Genomic DNA, 17,482 nt, shown 5'->3' with positions numbered 1-17,482 from the left:
GTTGAGTAAACTAGCGATGTGTTTGCTGGCCACTTAAAATGGGTTTTGTTTTAATAAATATGTGCCTGTGTGTGTGTGTGTGTGTGTGTGTGTGTGTGTGTGTGTGTGTGTGTGATGTGTGTGTAAGTGGAATCCTTGATCAGAAACAGCAGCCTGCTAACGCTCTTTGTGTTTGGTCTTCTGCAGCTTTAACCGAATTGACATTCCGCCTTATGAATCCTATGAGAAGCTTTATGAAAAGCTACTGACAGCTGTGGAAGAGACTTGTGGGTTTGCAGTGGAGTGAATGAGCAACCAAAGGAAACAGATACTAGCTCATGGACCACCAAATCAAAAGCTGTAAGAAGAAGCTTGCTGTGAACTTCTTTTTTCCGAAGCAGTGGGATGCTCAACAACTGGGGGAGCTGACAGCGTTTCCCCTCCTGTGGTGCTTTTGGGTAGGGGGGCTTTTGTTGGTGGTTCCCAACCATATTTTTTTCTCATTTTTTGTTGAAATAATTCCCTTTTTCCTCTCCCGTTTCCCTCAAAGAAAAGACTGCCAGGTTTGGCATTTGGTTTTGGTTACCCAAGATATTCTGCTAGATTCGTAACACATATTGTGATCAGGAAAATGACCAGTGGTCTTTTTATATAGGAGCATCAAATGGTAGTTGAGTATCTGGAGATTGGTGTGCTGAGGACTTGTTCCTGGATGTTTTGTCTTAACGCAGTCCTGAGCCCTTGTAGAGTCCAGAAACTATGGAAACAAGACTAGCACTGAAATTCCAAATTGCACATTTCAGAATGCCCTTTTAAAGCAAGGTTAGCGCACAACTCCTCAGGCATGCGCAGCTGAGGTTCTCCCTTGACAGACAGATCTCAGTGCGAGTGTGATGGCTTGGCTCTTAAGGCAAATCAAATCAAAAACCCAGAGGAATCCGAGCCATCTTGAACATCTTGAAACTTACCTAAGTTTCATTTGGAAAGCTTTGCATACAAGGCGAATCTGATCTGTCACCCTCCTTCCCTTCTGTATGTGCCGACTGGTAGAGGATGCACAAAGTGGCACCAGCCGAACGATCAGTAGCTTGGAAGGATCTCTCCTTTGGTTGTTTTCTCAGACCTGCTTTGACTTGAAATGGCAGAAGTCCTTTTCAGAGGAAATAGCGTAAAAGCAAAGGGAACAGGACAGAGAACAGAGTTCCGTCATCGACTGGAGAATGGCACTAGTGAGAGAGGAGTTTATGGTGAATAAAGATCTCATGTACTGGATGTAGTTCAGAGAGAAACCCCAAATGTTTCTTTTTACCTCTTTCCATTTTCATATATCTGACGCTGTTCCAGGTTGATGCTGAGTCTCTTGCTTCGTGTGGTTTATGAGAGGGAAGAGAATGAAAGCAGTCAGATTGCCCACGTCAGACTTTTTGTGTGTGTATGTTTTTTTAATTTGCACAAGAAGACGAAGCAGTATTTTTAACAGCATAACATTTCTTGGCAAAAAAAAGACCCACAAATCATCGAGTGTGTCTTGAATCTTTTTTTCCTCTTTTCTAATAAAACGATAGAGAAGCGTATTTAACAGATGTGACGTTGGATAAGTGGTGCATTGGAATTCGGTTGTGGGACAGATCATTCTTTGGTCTACAAGGAGATTTCTATTGTCAGGTTTTGTTTTTTTTAAATTGAATTTGATAATAGCTTTAAACTGTGATAGGACAAACTAAAGTTAGATGCTTGTCAGAATGCTGAAATCTTTCTTTCCTGTTTGTTCAATGGACCATAACTTTTGTGATTTGGTGTTGGGGGGAATATGAGGAGTATATTTGAGAGAGGAAATCGTATCGTTTTGTGATATTTGCACCACGTGTCTAAAGTACTGGATTTTATGGGTGGATTAAGACCTAAGTGGGGGGGACACCTTTGGAATCCAGCTGCACTTAAGGGACCAGATAACTGCGTTGTGGGTTACGTGGGGGAGGGCACTGGGGTCAAGGGAGACGGAGGGATCTGGGCATTTTGTTTAGCATCTTTGCAGTCCACTGGACTGCAATCTAGTGAGCCTGACTTTCCGAATATCCATAGATGCTGTCAGACGTGATTGATCCCATCAGTAGATTTGACCATAGTGATGCAAACACCATGTGAAACAGTTTGTCCAGGCTGTTCCTTGCATGTTTTGAGGTGGAGGAGGAGTAAATGAAGCACTGAGCTGCCGTTGTACAGTGCAGAGAACCAAGCGTAAGATTCGCAAAAGTAACACCAGTGACGGAACATGCGTAGGGTCCATTTGTGACACTGCTGCAGTGGTTGCAGTTTTCATATAAAGGATGGATCCCCTTCTGCACCAGTAATGTCTGGGATGGAGGACACATGGGATTAACAGGTTAACATCCTTCCTTTGGGCATTGTGGAAATAGTGGCCACTCTTCAAAGGTAGTCTGAGAATTGGCCTTTGATTTATATTTTCTCTTCCGCAGCCTCTTCGCAGACAGGTTCCATCCAGAGCAGTGTTCCTATGAGCCTCTTAAGACTGGCTTGTGTGGTGGGAGGGAGTAGGAAGTCGGAGTAGCTTATGCTGTCTTGTCCTCCGTAACTGTGTCTTCCCCACAGTCCAGCATTCTGCATCCCTCTTGCCCAGGAGATGCAAAAGTGCTCTTTAAGATGGAGGTGGTGGAGGACAGAAAGCGAGAGGCACTCACCCTTCCCATTCTCAGCCCAAGAGTAAGGGATGGTACCCGTTGTCTTTACGGGCTCTGAAATGCATCATCCTGCATTAGTGCACTCAGGGATGTAGGAAATCACCACTCCTTCTGTGTTATCTATTGGCAAGACGTTAACAGCTCTGCACGGTGAACCCAAACACATTGGACCAGCATTTGTTTTCACAGAGACAGCTTGCCATCCAGCTGGGCTTGCATCCAGTGCATCCCCACAGTGGATATTGTGGCTTGTGAAATCTTGATGATCTATTCAGATGCCCCCCTCCCCAGCCCTCTTAGCCAGTACCCAGATTCTACACTGTAGAGCACAGAAAGTTTTCCAGAAATACAGGATGTATTTGTTCTGACTCTTTTGTTTTAATCTTGTTTTGTTCCTCAACCACTTTATAATGTATTTTTTAATTTATTATTTTTTAATGTCTTGTTTTGAAGTATTGCTGCTATCCCCTTGTTACTCTTCTCACCATTTTTATTGCAGATTTTATGTTGTGGAAAATGTTGTACACTAATTTTTTTTTTCATTCTATGTCTAAATCAAAATATTTAAATAAATACTAGTTCTATTTAACGTGGTTATGGAGCCAGCTGGAATTAACGGTGATTGTACAGTAGGCTGGACCCAGGAGGTCATGTTCATTTTTTTTTTTTTGTTACATATGCAATAAACTCTCACAACTTTAAGTTCGGGTGTTTTACGACTCTTGCGTTCACATGTGAAAAATGTTTATTGGGTTTATACATTTGACTGGTGCAGCAAAATGTCCTCAAGGCAACCTTTAAACAGTCAAAATGCAATCGGCGATATAAATAACTCCAAGGATGGAAACAGATAAAAATAATTAAGATGTTTAAACTACATTTAAAAGCACAAGCTGAGGAGGAAGACTCTGCCAGTTTGAAGACTCTGCACCTTAAGACTGGCAGAGATGGCATCAGGCAAGTGCATCAGGGGAGTTCCACAGTTCAGATGCCACCACAGAGAAGGCCTGAACAGTAAAGACAGTAGGATTCATGTTCCCAATGTTGGTAAATCCATTATAAAATGCACTGAATTTTTGTTGTACTCCAGTCTGTGTACTAGCAGCTGTCTGAACAGGAGCCTTTCTTAATTCAGAGAAGAATTTTAACCAGATGTCATGTGTAGCTACAGAGGGCTGTGAAATCCTGGCTGTTGGCAATTCTGGTAGGCATCCCCATGTTCACCGAGAAGATTTGGGTATTGTGAATGCAAGGAGAGGCCTTCTTAAAAATAGAACAACATGCATAGCAATCCTGTCATCAGATGATTCAAGCTGAATTTAACATGTTCTCTTTGCCCAAGTTTACTTGGCAAAACGGTAGAGAAACACCCACCAAATTCTGGGTCTTGCGCTCCTGGATAGGGTGCATGGAGCTATACGGGGGTACAAGAGCTCTTCCCTTGGGGATGCAACAGTATTCCTAAAAAGGTGAGATGAACATATAAAGCTCCCATCTGCTTTTGATCTCTAAAGGCTTTTGATCTCTCCAGATCAAGATTGCCAGACACTGGTTGGCAGCAGTGCTCCCAAGTTTCAGATGGGGGTGTCCTTTGCAACGCTACCTGGTGATGCTAGGGATTGTATCGGGACCTTCTGTATGCAATTTACCACTGAGCTACTGTCTTCCTTATGCAAATGAAATATGAAATGCAGCTGAGAAGATGTAATGGGGGGGAATGGGGTCTTTGGTGCTGGAAGAGGGACCTGTTCATATCAGCCCAGCTAACAGGTATTTCTGTTTGTGTGCTCTTTGTCTCTGTCCTTGAGCCTGGGCTCAAGGTGAGAAGGGAGAGTGGGACCTTATGTATGCTGAAGTAGTAGGCTCCAATTTATCAAGCAGTCCACCAGGAGCAGAGCAGAACCGACCTTACATTTTGAACTCTTAATTGTTTCTGACACTTGGCTAATTCTAATTGGGATTTGCAATCCCAGGCAGCTTGGTGGTTGGATGCGGAGGAGGCAGAGAAATGGATTCTAGGTCTCCAAGTTAGGAAGAAAGCCAAGCAGCTGAGAACAGCAGGAGAAGCGTTCATTCAAATTCCTGGCACCTGTTTTTGTGAGATGTTGCGCTCCCAAGAAGCATTGGCTTCTTCCAAGTGTGCCAAAGGCTGTGTGTGACCCCCTGCTTTATATATCCTATGGGCACTAACCAGATTTCACCCTATGGCACTGGGTACTGAGCTAGGAGGGAGGCATTCAGGTTCCTGAATTTCCTGCTCTTGCAAATCAACTGGGCCGCAGGGCACCATGAACAGGCTCAGAGCCAGAATCTTTGAGTACAGGTCAGTTGGGGAAGAAGATGCTCAGATAGGCTAATGGCTACACTGTATGACTCGGTCACCGCTTAAGGCAGCTGTGATAGCAAAAGTCTGGGGTACTCAGAATGGGGAAATCCAGGCTTTTCAGTACTTGCATAGGGGACTTAGGTAGTAGAGGGTAGTAGACTTGAAAGCATAAAGGTCCACATCAGTCTTTACAGACAAGTTTGGAAAATATGAAGGAGCGCCAAGTATAGAGTTACCACAGACCTGGAAGATGCAAGTTCAAATCCATATTCAGTCATGAAGCTTCCGGGATGACCATGTGGGCCAGTCACACTTTCAGCCTCACCTACCTCCCAGGGTTGTGGGGACAAGAGGAGGGAGGAACTATGAACACCACCCTGATGTCCCTGGAGAAAGGGCTGTAGGGATAGTATATTTTTCACATTTTCAGATGTTCTAAAAAGCAGTGTGGAAATGGGGTGCTGTGGATTTGTTTACTTTTGTACTTAAAATTTTGAACCCTCCCCCTGCTTTCAGCTGATGACGGCCTTGGAGCCCCTTATGTAAAATTAAAAACAAAAAATGATTAAAGCAGTGAGTCGTAGTGGGATTTATTTTGGCTCCTTTCCCTTTGCTTCAGGTTCACGGAGCTGTTGGAATATGAACTTTGAAATGCAAAATATTCCCCTCTCAACACCTTGGAGGGACCTGGTCTTTGATCCAAACAGCAGGTGCAAATGCGCAATTGGACCAAAAACCTCTTTTGTTTCTAACACCTGTGTGCTTGTTGCTGCATCCCCCAATCTGGGGCCTAATCCTGGCTGTAAACAAGCAGGGGAAGAGACTGCCTCTGTGGGTCACCACGTGCTCACTTATCTGATGGACGTTCTCAAAGGCAACTCCAAAGACCTTCTGCTCCTGGGCCACGTGCAGTTCGAAAGCGTTCCCAGAGCGAACGAGGAGTGTGTGTAACTTCTTGAATAGCAGAGTCCTTGATTGACCTACCAAGCCTCCTGTGTGGCTTTTTCTTTTAGCTTTTGAGGAACAAAACAGCCCACCCTCTTACCAGCAGGTCTTCCTCCTTCCTTGGGTAGAACAAAAGTACTATTGTTCCAGCAAGAAACGGTGCGGATACTGGCAGAGGAGAGGTGGAAAGGCTGCCAAACTTAGGTTTTCAACAAAGCCATCCTGTTGAGCCCTTTAGCCAGCGCCTCCCTAGGTCTGGTTTTAGGAAGGTTGCACAGTGGAGATGTGAGCTGGGGGCAACTTTGTCTCTTTAATCTGTGTGTGCACATCCATCCCTCTCTTTTTTGAGCAGTGCTGTTTCAACCTTCTGGTTTTAGGAAGGCTGTACTGAAATCACTTCATGCTCCCAGACCTCTGTGTTGCAAAAGATTTTAAGAGTCAAAGATGGAATTCTAGGGACGCCATCCCTGTGGAGCTTTATTTTACTCACAACAACGCTGTGAGGTAGGCAAGGCAGAGAGAGAGAAATGGTCGGCAACCTTCAGTCTCGAAAGACTATGGTACAAGCCTACAGCACCCAATATTCCCAGGCGGTCTCCCATCCAAGTACTAACCAGGCCTCACCCTGCTTAGCTTCTGAGATTAGATGAGATCAGGGATGTGCAGGGTGAGAGAGAGGGACTGGCCCAAGGTTACCCAGGGAGCTTCATAGCTGAGCAGGGATTTGAACTTGGCTCTTCCACGTCCAACTCCAGAACCACTATAGGATTCTGGCTTACTGGCTAACTAGGTCATTTGCAGGCTCTGTGCTACTGGAGCTTGGCTCCTCATTGCAATAAGAGACCACAGCTCAACGGTGTCTTGCAGGCTTTGTACGGAGAAAGTTCCAGGTTTGGTTCTTGGCGCTACTAGGCAGAACTGGGAAAGACCCGTACCTGAAACCATGGAAGTTTCTCCCAATTAGTGCAGCCAGCACTGAGCTAGATGGACCAATGAGAAAATGTATTAGGAAGCTTCATATATACATATGGGGGCAGCAGGCACAAAAAACACTTTAGCGGCGCCAAGAGGGGCAGCAGGTTATGGGTGGACAGTCAGTGGTGGTGCTGGGTCAGGCTCACTCCCCTTGGAGGGCCTACCTCACTGCGTCACTTCCTTGAGCTTTAGTACCACTGACAATGGCATCCAGTTTGCCTTCAAGAGACAGGCAGGGTGCCATGCAAAGTCTGGTGCAGGGCTATTTCCCAGGTCTCCCACTAACCTGCCTCTGGCACTGTGCATAGGAAAGACTGGGATATTGACTCTGAACTGTCAAGCGGGAATCTGTGCAGCAAGTACCAGAATACAGCCAGCTCCTAAGGCCGTGAGGGACTACCTGGGAAGCCGGGACTCATAGGAATGCTTACCAGGCAATTGTGCTCTTCTTGGCAGCGCTGCCCAGGATTGAATCTGGGACCATCTGCAGGCAAAGCAGGGTCAATACCACTGTGCTACAGCCCCTTCCCCAGAGGACCATCATTGTTGTATTATTCAACCCTCCCCCCCGTGCAATTTTACAATCCCCAAATGTCCTCCCCCCAATATTCCACCAAAAGCCTGGGCATTGAGGAATTGGGAAGGGGGGGTCCCCTGCTTGTGGCTCCCCACCACCACCACCTGTGAAGTCTCTCCTATTGTTCCAGGCAGGCGTTCAGTTTGAGATCCATAATCTGCAGTCTGCTCAGGTACGAGTCAATTTCCAAGGGCAAAGACTGGCAAGGAGAGGTCAACAGCCCTGGAGGCAGTTCGCCTAGCAAGGGAGAGGTGAAGAACCGAAGACCTGGTGGAAGGGGGTCAGGAAGGGGGATGCAGCCGACTCCCAGCTTGTCTGGTCACGTATGCATTGGATGGTGGAAGTAAAGCTCTCTCGTCTTCCCTTCCCATGATCTTATGTGAAGCTACATTCAGCAGTCCAACAGCCCCCAACTCAAATCAGATTGTGTCGAACTGTAAAAGATGTAAAGAAGAGCAGCTGAAGAGGTGAAGGAGCTGGAGCATTTCTCAAACAGGAAAAAAAGCAAAGGGATCTGGGGTCTCCAAAATTTTAAGGAGGAGGGCCAAATCATATGTTTTACAAGTTTCCGCAGGCTGAAAAAAATTGGTTTTCTATAGGGTGGAGGCGAGTGATGCAAGGCACACTGTCTCTGCCCATTGTGGAAACCTAGTATGTCATGATTTGTTTGCAGTGTTGGCAACCTTCAGTCTCGAAAGACTCTGGTATCGCGCTCTGAATGGTGGTTCTGGAACAGCGTCTAGTGCGGCTGAAAAGGCCAATTCAGGAGTGACAATCCCTTCCACACTGGGAGCAAGTGCAGTCTGTCCCTGGTCTGTCTCCCTGGCTGTGGGCCTTCCTTCTTTGCCTCAGACTGTTGGCCAAGTGTCTCTTCAAACTGGGAGAGGCCATGCTGCACAGCCTGCCTCCAAGCGGGCCGCTCAGAGGCCAGGGTTTCCCACTTGTTGAGGTCCATCCCTAAGGCCTTCAGATCCCTCTTGCAGATGCCCTTGTATCGCAGCTGTGGTCTACCTGTAGGGCGCTTTCCTTGCACGAGTTCTCTATAGAGGAGATCCTTTGGGATCCGGCCATCATCCATTCTCACGACATGACCAAGCCAACGCAGGCGTCTCTGTTTCAGCAGTGCACACATGCTAGGGATTCCAGCACATTCCAGGACTGTGTTGTTAGGAACTTTGTCCTGCCAGGTGATGCCGAGAATGCGTCGGAGGCAGCGCATGTGGAAAGCGTTCAGTTTCCTCTCCTGTTGTGAGCAAAGAGTCCATGACTCGCTGCAGTACAGAAGTGTACTCAGGACGCAAGCTCTGTGGACCTGGATCTTGGTATGTTCTGTCAGCATGTCATATCATGTCATGTCATCATCATGACAGAACATGATTTGTTTATGCATGTGCAAAAATGGTGGTACTTCCTCACTATGATCGTTTTAAGGCATTGTTGAATAGTCAACATGTGGAAACTTGATTTGTTTCATCGGCGGGGTGAGGTCAACATTAAATTGCTGTGGGTCAGATGAGACCCCTGAGCTGTAGTTTGGAGACCTCTGGTTTAGAAGAATGGTGTTAGGGCTGGTGGAATTGGATGGGGTGACATGGGGCCAGGGCACACGGTGTGTAGAGTGGCAAAAGTGGGTTGGGGTGTTTCTCTGCAATAGGGCCAGACCTTGGGATTGCCCAGTGACATTAAGTGGCCAGGGGATTCAGGGCAGGGGAGAGAAGGGGCTTAGGCACCTTTACAGCACAATCCAATTTGGATGGAGATTTGGAACATCCAGGTTCAAATCCCCACTTGGCCACAAAGCTTCCTGGGTGGCCTTTGGCCAGTCCCCTCCCCCTCTTGTTCTATCTCTCTCTCAGCATTGCCCTAACTCAGAGGGTTGTTGTGAGAACAAAAGGAGGGAAGGAACCACATACACCACCCTGAGCTCCTTGGAGAAAGGGCGGTATAAACATGTGGAAAATAAAGTAAATAAAACAATGGGGTTGATGCTAAGGTAAAAAGGCATAGGATTTCTTCCTTAATTTATGGGCTCTGCTACCGCAAGGAGCAGTGATGGCCACTGGTGTGCATGCCTTTAAAATGAATGGAGGAGGAAATGTATATTTGTACCTATTAAGCCAGTGATTTTCAACCTTTTTCATCTCAGGGCACACTGACAAGGCACTGAAATGGTCAAGGCACACCACCAGGTTTTTGACACTTGACAAGGCACACCATGCTGCCAGTGGGGGCTCACATCTCCCATTGGCCCTATTAATAAATGACCTTCCCCCAAATTCCTGTGGCACACCTGTGGACCACTCACGGCACACCAGTTGAAAATGGCTGTATTAACCAGCAGCATGGCTGGAGGGGATGCGAAGCATGAAGTTTTGCAGGGAGCTTCACCAGGGTGTGCCCCTCCCCTTCCCCTTTGGAGCCATTCTGGGCCTTGAGAGCAAAACAGAGGTGTGCACCTGGCTCTGAAAGGGGGGGGGGCCGCTTGCACAGCATGGTGAGGCTCCCTGCAAAACTTAGTACTTTGCACCCCCTCTAGCTACACCACTGCTCTTAAGCATGATCAGTCCTGTACAGCTTCTGGATACCAGTTCCTGGGAGGCAAGAGAAAGGGGAGGGCTGAGGTCTTCCTGTTTCGCTCGGGGCCTTCTTGCAGACATGTGGGGCTGGCCACTTGAGGAAGCAGAATGTGAGACCAAATATAGCCTCACCCACAGTAGATCTTTTGTTCTTCACTTGGAGGCACGTGGGAAATGAAATAGATGTGCATGTATTGGCAGGCTTAGCTTTTACTAAGGGGGTGGGGGGGGTGGGGAGCATTAATTCTGCCCTTAAGGAGAATGCGTTCAAAGGGAAGTTCTGCAGCTTTTTTTTTTCCAGATGAGGATGTGATGTTGGAATCGGACAGCCTGCTTAGAGGAGCGGGTCTGCTCCAAGGATACCCTGAAGCATCACTCAGTGGCGTAGCTGGGGGGGCTCAAGCAACGTCTCCCCCTCCCTTTCGGAGCCATTCCAGGGGACGGGAACAAAACGGAGGCATTCAGCCTCTTCCCCTGCCAACGCACTTGTGAGACTCTTGTGACCATTGGTCACGGTTGACAAGGGCGGCTCATTCATGCAGCAGGTTGAGGCTCTTGCTTCAGGGAGCAGCCGCCTTCTCTGTCCGTCCATTGGAGCGGCTTCAGCCCACCACAATCCTCTCCTTCCTGCTTGAGAAACTATGCAGGCCTGCACACAGTGCAAATGCTAGTTTTCACACAACATGGTGGTTGGCAACCTTCAGACTTGAAAGACTATGGTATAAGCCTACAGCACCCGGTATTCCCAGGAGGTCTCCCATCCAAGCACTAACCAGGCCTGACCCTGCTTAGCTTCCAAGATCAGACGAGATCGGGCATGGAAAGACTATGGTATAAGCCTACAGCACCCGGTATTCCCAGGCGGTCTCCCATCCAAGTACTAACCAGGCCTGACTCTGCTTAGCTTCTGAGATCAGACGAGATTGGGCATGGAAAGACTATGGTATAAGCCTACAGCACCTGGTATTCCCAGGAGGTCTCCCATCCAAGCACTAACCAGGCCTGAGCCTGCTTAGCTTCCGAGATCATGGTATAAGCCTACAGCACCCGGTATTCCCAGGCAGTCTCCCATCCAAGTACTAACCAGGCCTGACTCTGCTTAGCTTCTGAGAATCAGACAAGATTGGGCATGTGCAGGGTAACAGTTCATTTTCAGAGCTCCCAGGAAATTCCCAGGCCCCCTCTTTTGGATCCCCTTTATGGACCCCCTGCACCCCCTCTCACGGGCCTTGTGAGATCAGAAAATGCCAGTTCCCAGGAAATTTTCAGGTCCCTTCCTTTGGCTCCTGGGTCCCCTTTTTGAGCCTGGGCCTGGGTACAAATTACCCCCAGCACCCCCTTCTCGTTGGCCCTGCCCTGCCTATTTCTACTCACCTGCTCACAAGTCAAAGATGCCCTCCGGGTGGATGTCCTCTAGCTGTGCAATGGCCACACTCTCCGTGCACGCCTGGCTGCCGGACAATGTGGACCTCCCTGAGGAGCCCTTCTTTGCCTTCAGCTGGGAAAGGATGAGGCCGTTCTTCTGCTGGCTCCGTAAATACTCCTTGTAGTTCTTGGAGAGCAACGTGTAGAGAAAAGGGTTGATGCAGCTGTTGCTGTAAGCCAAGCAGGTCACCAGGAAATTGATGCAGACTGCCACGTGGCCTTCCAGGTCGCCCGACTGGTGGCGATAGACGCTGAGAAGCTGCCACAGCCAGAAAGGGATGAAGCAGGTCCAGTAGGCAAGGATGATGCTGAAGATCATGTACAAGACCTTCTGCCTGGGGCAACGTTTCATCTCCTTGGTGCAGGCGATGGACTTCTGAGATCTCCAGTAGGTCCTTGCCAGCTTGACGTACAAACAGCAGATGACCAATCCAGGAGCCAAGATGCTGGTGTTGAAGAGGACAGTGAGATAGATCTTGTAGGCCCTCATCTGCCAGGTGGGGTGACACATGCGTTTGGTCACCCCATTTTGGTGGCTTGTCCGGAGGTCAATGAGAATCATGGTTGGCAAGGCCAGGAGAAAGGACACCAGCCACACCAAGCAGGTGAGAGCCCTTCTGTAGTCCCTTGGCCTTCTGATGCTGTCCAAGGGCTTGACAATCGCCAGGTAGCGCTCGGTGCTCATGATGGTGAGGATGAAGATGCTGGCGTGCATGGTGAGCAGGTCGAGGCTGAAGAGGACTCTGCAGCCCACCTCTCCGAAGTACCAGTCCTTCGCGAAGTAGGTGCAGACCACAAACGGGATGGTGGAGAGATACAGGAGATCTGCCAAGGCCAGGTTGATGATGTAAACGTACATGGAGCCGCTCAACCTCACAGAGAGGTTGACCACCACCAACGTGTAGATGTTGCCAGCCATTCCCACAAGGCACATGATGGCCAGGATGCACCCCAAGAAGGAAGTCACCAAGACGTCACTAGAGCTGTTGAGGGCCTCGGACGTCACGTTGGCCTGATCGGTGTGGTTCTGAAGGTGGCAGGGCAGGGCAGTGCCTTGTCCCCACTCCATTATGTCTGCATCTTGCACTGGTTCAACATGCTGAGCCTTGCTGCGAAAGATGCCCAGGACTCCAGCCACGTTCCCCGAGGATCTTCTAACCTACCTCTTGCATGCTGTGACGTACAAATGCCTTTGTTGACCGGTCAGCCTCGCTGCCTTTAAAACACTTCTGCATGATTTGATTTTGGCTCCTAAGTTTGCCATGCGTAAAATATACCCTCTGAAAGGCAACGGCAAAGCAAAGTGGAATTAAAGGCCACTTGTGGATTTCACAGCTCCCCTGTTCAAATCCTTCTCACATTCCGGCAGGCAGGGAAACAGGAAAGAGTTTCTCGCTCAGAAGTCCTGCTCGGTCTTGATGCTTTTAAGCCCTCGAGGCAAAATCTAATTCCAAGACGCTGGAGCGCAAGTCGCTTTTGCGCATCAGACCCAGTAGCGTTGCGAGTGTCGGGCTGCAAGGCGCAGCTGAGCATCTCCGGACCTCCCAGAAGTTTGGCTCCTCAGCTGCTGGTGTGCTGTAGGAGAGCTATTGATTTGGTCCGGGAGAGCACTGCACATTCGCAGCCCCCCCAGAAATGATCTTTCCTTGCAGATGCTAAAACACCACCGATAAGCAGTGAGGTTTTAAGATTGAGGCTGCCCCGGTGAGATCGTGGCGTTGGTGGAGCCTGTGCCAGGTGCCAATCTTGGAGTGAAGAGATGATGAATTGCAGCAGGAACGCCTCTCTCTGCCTCTGCCTCTCCCTCTGTCATGCTCTGGTTTCTCTCTCTGGGCTAGAAAACCCATGCACTTCTCCGCAAGGAGGAGGGGGAATCTGAGAGTCCCACTGAAGTGGGCTTTCCCTCTGTGCAACTGGGGAGAAAAGGTGGCCCCAGCAGCAGCTCCAGCTTCAGGCTGAAAGGGAGCTCATGGTTGCCACCCACAGCTTGCTGGCCTTTCACCTCTGCCAGGTGCATTTGCGATTGCCTTTGCGCAATCGGTTTTTCTTTTTGCTGCTTTTGTCTTCCGGGCTGCAATTTTCTCTCCATTCCCCTGCAGAGTCTGCCAGCTTTAAGGCAGGGCAGAGAAGAGGGTCAGAGCTCATGGACAACCAGCTCCAGCAGCCCACGCAAGCAGTGACTGCGGCTCATGGTTTAAGCGGATGCTTTAACTGCTCAAAACGCAGACAGGCTGAACTCGTCCGCAAGCAAAACCAACCCCCCACCTGTGAGGAAGGTCTTGGGGTGACTGTGTGCTCGCTCAAGAGCCACTTGGCTTCAGCTCCATCCCTGTTGGGAAGCAAGTTTTCATTGGGGGAATCCAGGTCTGACAATCCCCACTCTCAGTGCAACATGCTCAAGGCTCTTCCATTGAAACCTCCTGCCACAGCCACCCCTGAGCGCATATATTGGCAGTTCTCTGTGCTGCTCAACAAAGGCAGTCAGTGAGCTGCAGGTCCCGGTAGCATCAGCTCTTCGCAGTTCCTGGTGTGGTTCATGCCATGTGTCTTTCCGGAGCTGGACCTATTTCCCAGCCTCCTCCTCTCCTCTGCAGTGTCCCAGGATGCTATGAAATCCTCTGATCCCCTAACCTGTTTGGCCGAGACCGACATCTTTGGCAGGGACAAGGACAGTGGGGGATGGAGAGGCAGCTGCTTGGTGTGGCTTCCCAGATTGGAATTGGGATCGTTGTGCCTGTTGCCACTTTTGTACACCCCCCTCTCTGTCTTCTGCAGACTCACAAAGTAGCAGAGAGCACCCATTCCTGTGATATTTGTGTAATGGAAGATCAGAAGATCATCAGGTGGAATGATGTGGTGTTGACAGTGATCCCATGTTTTGACAGCTGTTTGACAGCTCTGGGAAGGGCAGGGCTGTCTCCACAGCTGTAATCAATCAAGGCCAACGGAGACCTGGATGGACACCTGAGTTTCATTCGACCTTGATGGGACTTTGAATGGACATGGACTGAAGGGATGGCTCACCTGAGCCTAATTTGGAGCTAACGAGGTAGCTCACAGCTGAGCTGCAGTAGGACTTAACAAGGGGCTGCAGGATATAAGGCAGCTTCAGAAGGAGCAAAGGGCTGGCCAGAAGCAGGACGCTGACCAAGAGGGCTACCTGACCCAGACCTACAGGAAGAGAGGACTGCCAGGACCCTGCTGGAGGAGACACACTGCTGGAGAGGAGGAACTCTACTGCAGAAGACTGGACTGTGTTTTGGAGACTGGATTGGACATGGACTGGAGGCTTCAGACGTTACCCCCAGAGTTAAGTGGAGTTTTGGGGAGGGAAAGCCTCTGGGCAAGAGGACTTGCAGGGAGTGTCTGTGTTTGTAGCAATAAATTCTTGTTAATTGCTATAGATAAGAAGTTCTGTGTTTATTCCTTTGCACACCACAGCTGTGCTTCTTGGAAAAGGGGGGTGTTAATTAGCCGAAAAGCGGGCATTAAAAGGGAGTTGGGATATTTGGCAGAACAATTTGTTGTTAGGGCGATGGCTGGCAAGGGAGCCCTTAAAGTACAGTGAGTCAGTTGCTCACTCATTCCGCCTCTGATGCACTTTCTGCTTTGTTGCTCTGGCAGGGCTATTTTCACAGTGTGACTCATGGTTAAAAAAGACGGGGGGGGGGGGGAGAAAAAGATTGTTTCATTCTGCTCAGGTGTCGTGGACAAAATCGACCATCTCTGCAGATCTGGGCAGCTGGTTATAAAAACAGGTAAACATGGGGTGAAATGAACCCTGGGTAGCTGGAAGAGAGGGACACCTGCGGGACACCTGGGTGCCACCACAGCCATGACCCTTACACCACACTGGAAGTCAGACTCTCCAAATCCATAAAAACAGAGTCTCTTCAGCATGCTGATTTTAGCTTCTTGGGGGTGCAAATTGCAATGTCTTCATGGGGGTGGGGGGTGGGGTGGAGAATAGATGGCAAGCCATGAAGAAACACGTGCACTGGTAATCCATCGCACACAGAATGCATTGTGCCCAAGAACACTGTGCACCGGAGAGGATTAAAACAGATTGTCCTCTTTCTTCCCTGATTTGGCTTTCTCTGTCTGCTGACCTCCATTCGCTGTGGGAGAATCAACTCTCCAAGCAACACGGGATGGAGAATAAAAGGGCCTGATGTTTTCTACCACATCTTTAAGAAGCAAGCCCACAAGGCCTCAGGCTGAGAAAGGGCACGTGAGAGAGGGACAGTATCGGTTTTGCAGCTGACGCTGAAAATCCTAGCCCAGGCAGTTTAGCTTGGTGCTGTTCTTGTGGAGGAATTAAGGTGACAAAGGGCACAATCCGAGTCAGGTCTACTCAGAAGTATGTCCTATTTTGTTCAATGGGGCTTACTCTCAGGAAAATGTGGTTGGGATTGCAGCCAAAGACACTCGCCTTAGGTTATGGGGACCTGAAGTGTTTCTCATTCGTACCTACGTTACACAGGCTGACAGTGGCTTCCCGGAGTTTCAGAAAGGGGTCATTCCTGGCCAAATGCAGGTCCTGAGGCACACCTGCAAGACCATTCATGGCACACCAATGTGCCATGACACATTTTCCTCTCCTCCACACTTCCTCACCATTCCCATCTTTCTTTTCAAACCCAGGTAGTGGTGGAGGCAGGTGGACTTCCAAGCAAGCTCTTCCCAGCATGCCGCCCCCTGAGACGCCTGCCTCAGTAGGCCTCATGGATGGGCCGGCCCTGGAACCAAACGGCTACTTAGAGTAACTCAGAGCTTCTAGAACAGTTTGGTGGCTCCTTGTCAGTCACTCACTGCACATACATACATATTGACCCAGGCTGCCATTCTAACCACACTTTCCTGAGAGTAAGCCCCATTGAACAAAATAGGACTTGCTGCTGAGTAGATCTGGTTAGGATTGTGCCCCCAGTTACTCAGTCTGAAAAATGAAACTGCTTTGAGAACTTTTACTGAATACACTCATTAAGTGGCAATTATTGTGGTGGATGCAAGGGGGTGTGGGGGGGGGCAGAATCTGAGGTCTTGGCAAACTGTCTTTTGACATCTTTGTGCAAGGCAGCCCTCCTTTCCTGGCTATTGCAGCCAATTCCGATAAACAGAACTGGTCTCACAGCCCCACCTGGTGGATACATGACAGACACCACTGCGATGCTATGGGGACACACACACACCAAAAGACGGTCAACACCCACAAACATTGAAATATGATGGAGTTGGATCGTGCTTCCTCAAAAGCAAGTCTGCTGAATTCAGTGGGACTTTACTTCTTCTACAATTATAATTTTGATTAATATTCCACTATATCCCATGGGCATAGATGGGAAAAACAGTTGTATTTTTTTGCAGATTTCAGAGTTTTCCAAAGTCAGAAGTGCAGAAAAGCTGTGTCATTATTACTACAGGTGTGTGCACTTCACCTTGAGTTACCTTCTCTGATCCCTGTTGTTATGTGATCAGGTTGTTAAGCAAACATTCAGCCCAATCTAGTGCCTCTGTTGTGTAAACAGACACTCCCTGCCAGACAGGAGCTGGCTGTGCAGACTGGCAGAGACAGAGCTGCACGAAGAGCCTCCTTGTTGGGTGAACAGACACAGTGGTGCAGGCGATGGAAGAGGTGCAAGGGAGGGCACCAGGGCGCAGGGTTCCTGTGGTCTTGTGTGGTCCCTGAGGCTTCTGGTGCCCTCCTTTTACCCTGTTAGCGACACAATCCTGGGGATTGTGTTGTGGTCTTGTCGCCATCCCTTAAAGGGACCAGGGAGCTTTACACAAGCTGGTGGGTCGCGACCCACCAGTTTGAGAACCACTGGCTCCGCTGTCGCCCCCTCCAGCTATGCCACTAGAGGACCACAGCCCAAGGCCACCACCCATCACTCCCCCCCCAACTGCTGTGCAGCCCCCCCTCTGGCACCCTGGATGAAGATCCAGCTCTCCAGACTGCAGGCTCCTTGGGGCAGGGACC

General features: G+C 49.2%; 2 protein-coding genes across 5 annotated transcripts in view; one reads left to right on the top strand and one right to left on the bottom strand.

Annotated features, from left to right (window-relative positions):
* The window catches only part of SMURF1 (SMAD specific E3 ubiquitin protein ligase 1), a 50,167-nt gene extending 46,787 nt beyond the window's left edge, over window positions 1–3,380 (top strand). For all 4 annotated transcript variants that reach the window (XM_066640524.1, XM_066640523.1, XM_066640522.1 and 1 more), the window contains one exon: window positions 187–3,380. In XM_066640524.1, the coding sequence (XP_066496621.1) occupies window positions 187–286 (100 nt within the window). In that variant the 3' untranslated portion in view covers window positions 287–3,380. The remainder of the gene's footprint in view (window positions 1–186) is intronic.
* An 8,075-nt stretch (window positions 3,381–11,455) lies between these two features.
* Window positions 11,456–12,571, bottom strand: LOC136663911 (urotensin-2 receptor-like). The gene has a single exon (XM_066640876.1). The coding sequence runs from the start codon at window positions 12,569–12,571 to the stop codon at window positions 11,456–11,458; it is 1,116 nt and encodes a 371-aa protein (XP_066496973.1).
* Window positions 12,572–17,482: the final 4,911 nt, after the last annotated feature.

This window comes from Tiliqua scincoides, chromosome 13 (genome assembly GCF_035046505.1).
Source record: "Tiliqua scincoides isolate rTilSci1 chromosome 13, rTilSci1.hap2, whole genome shotgun sequence".
Lineage (NCBI taxonomy): Eukaryota > Metazoa > Chordata > Lepidosauria > Squamata > Scincidae > Tiliqua > Tiliqua scincoides.
Note: the sequence above shows the minus strand (reverse complement) of the source record. Positions and strands in the feature narration are given on the sequence as shown.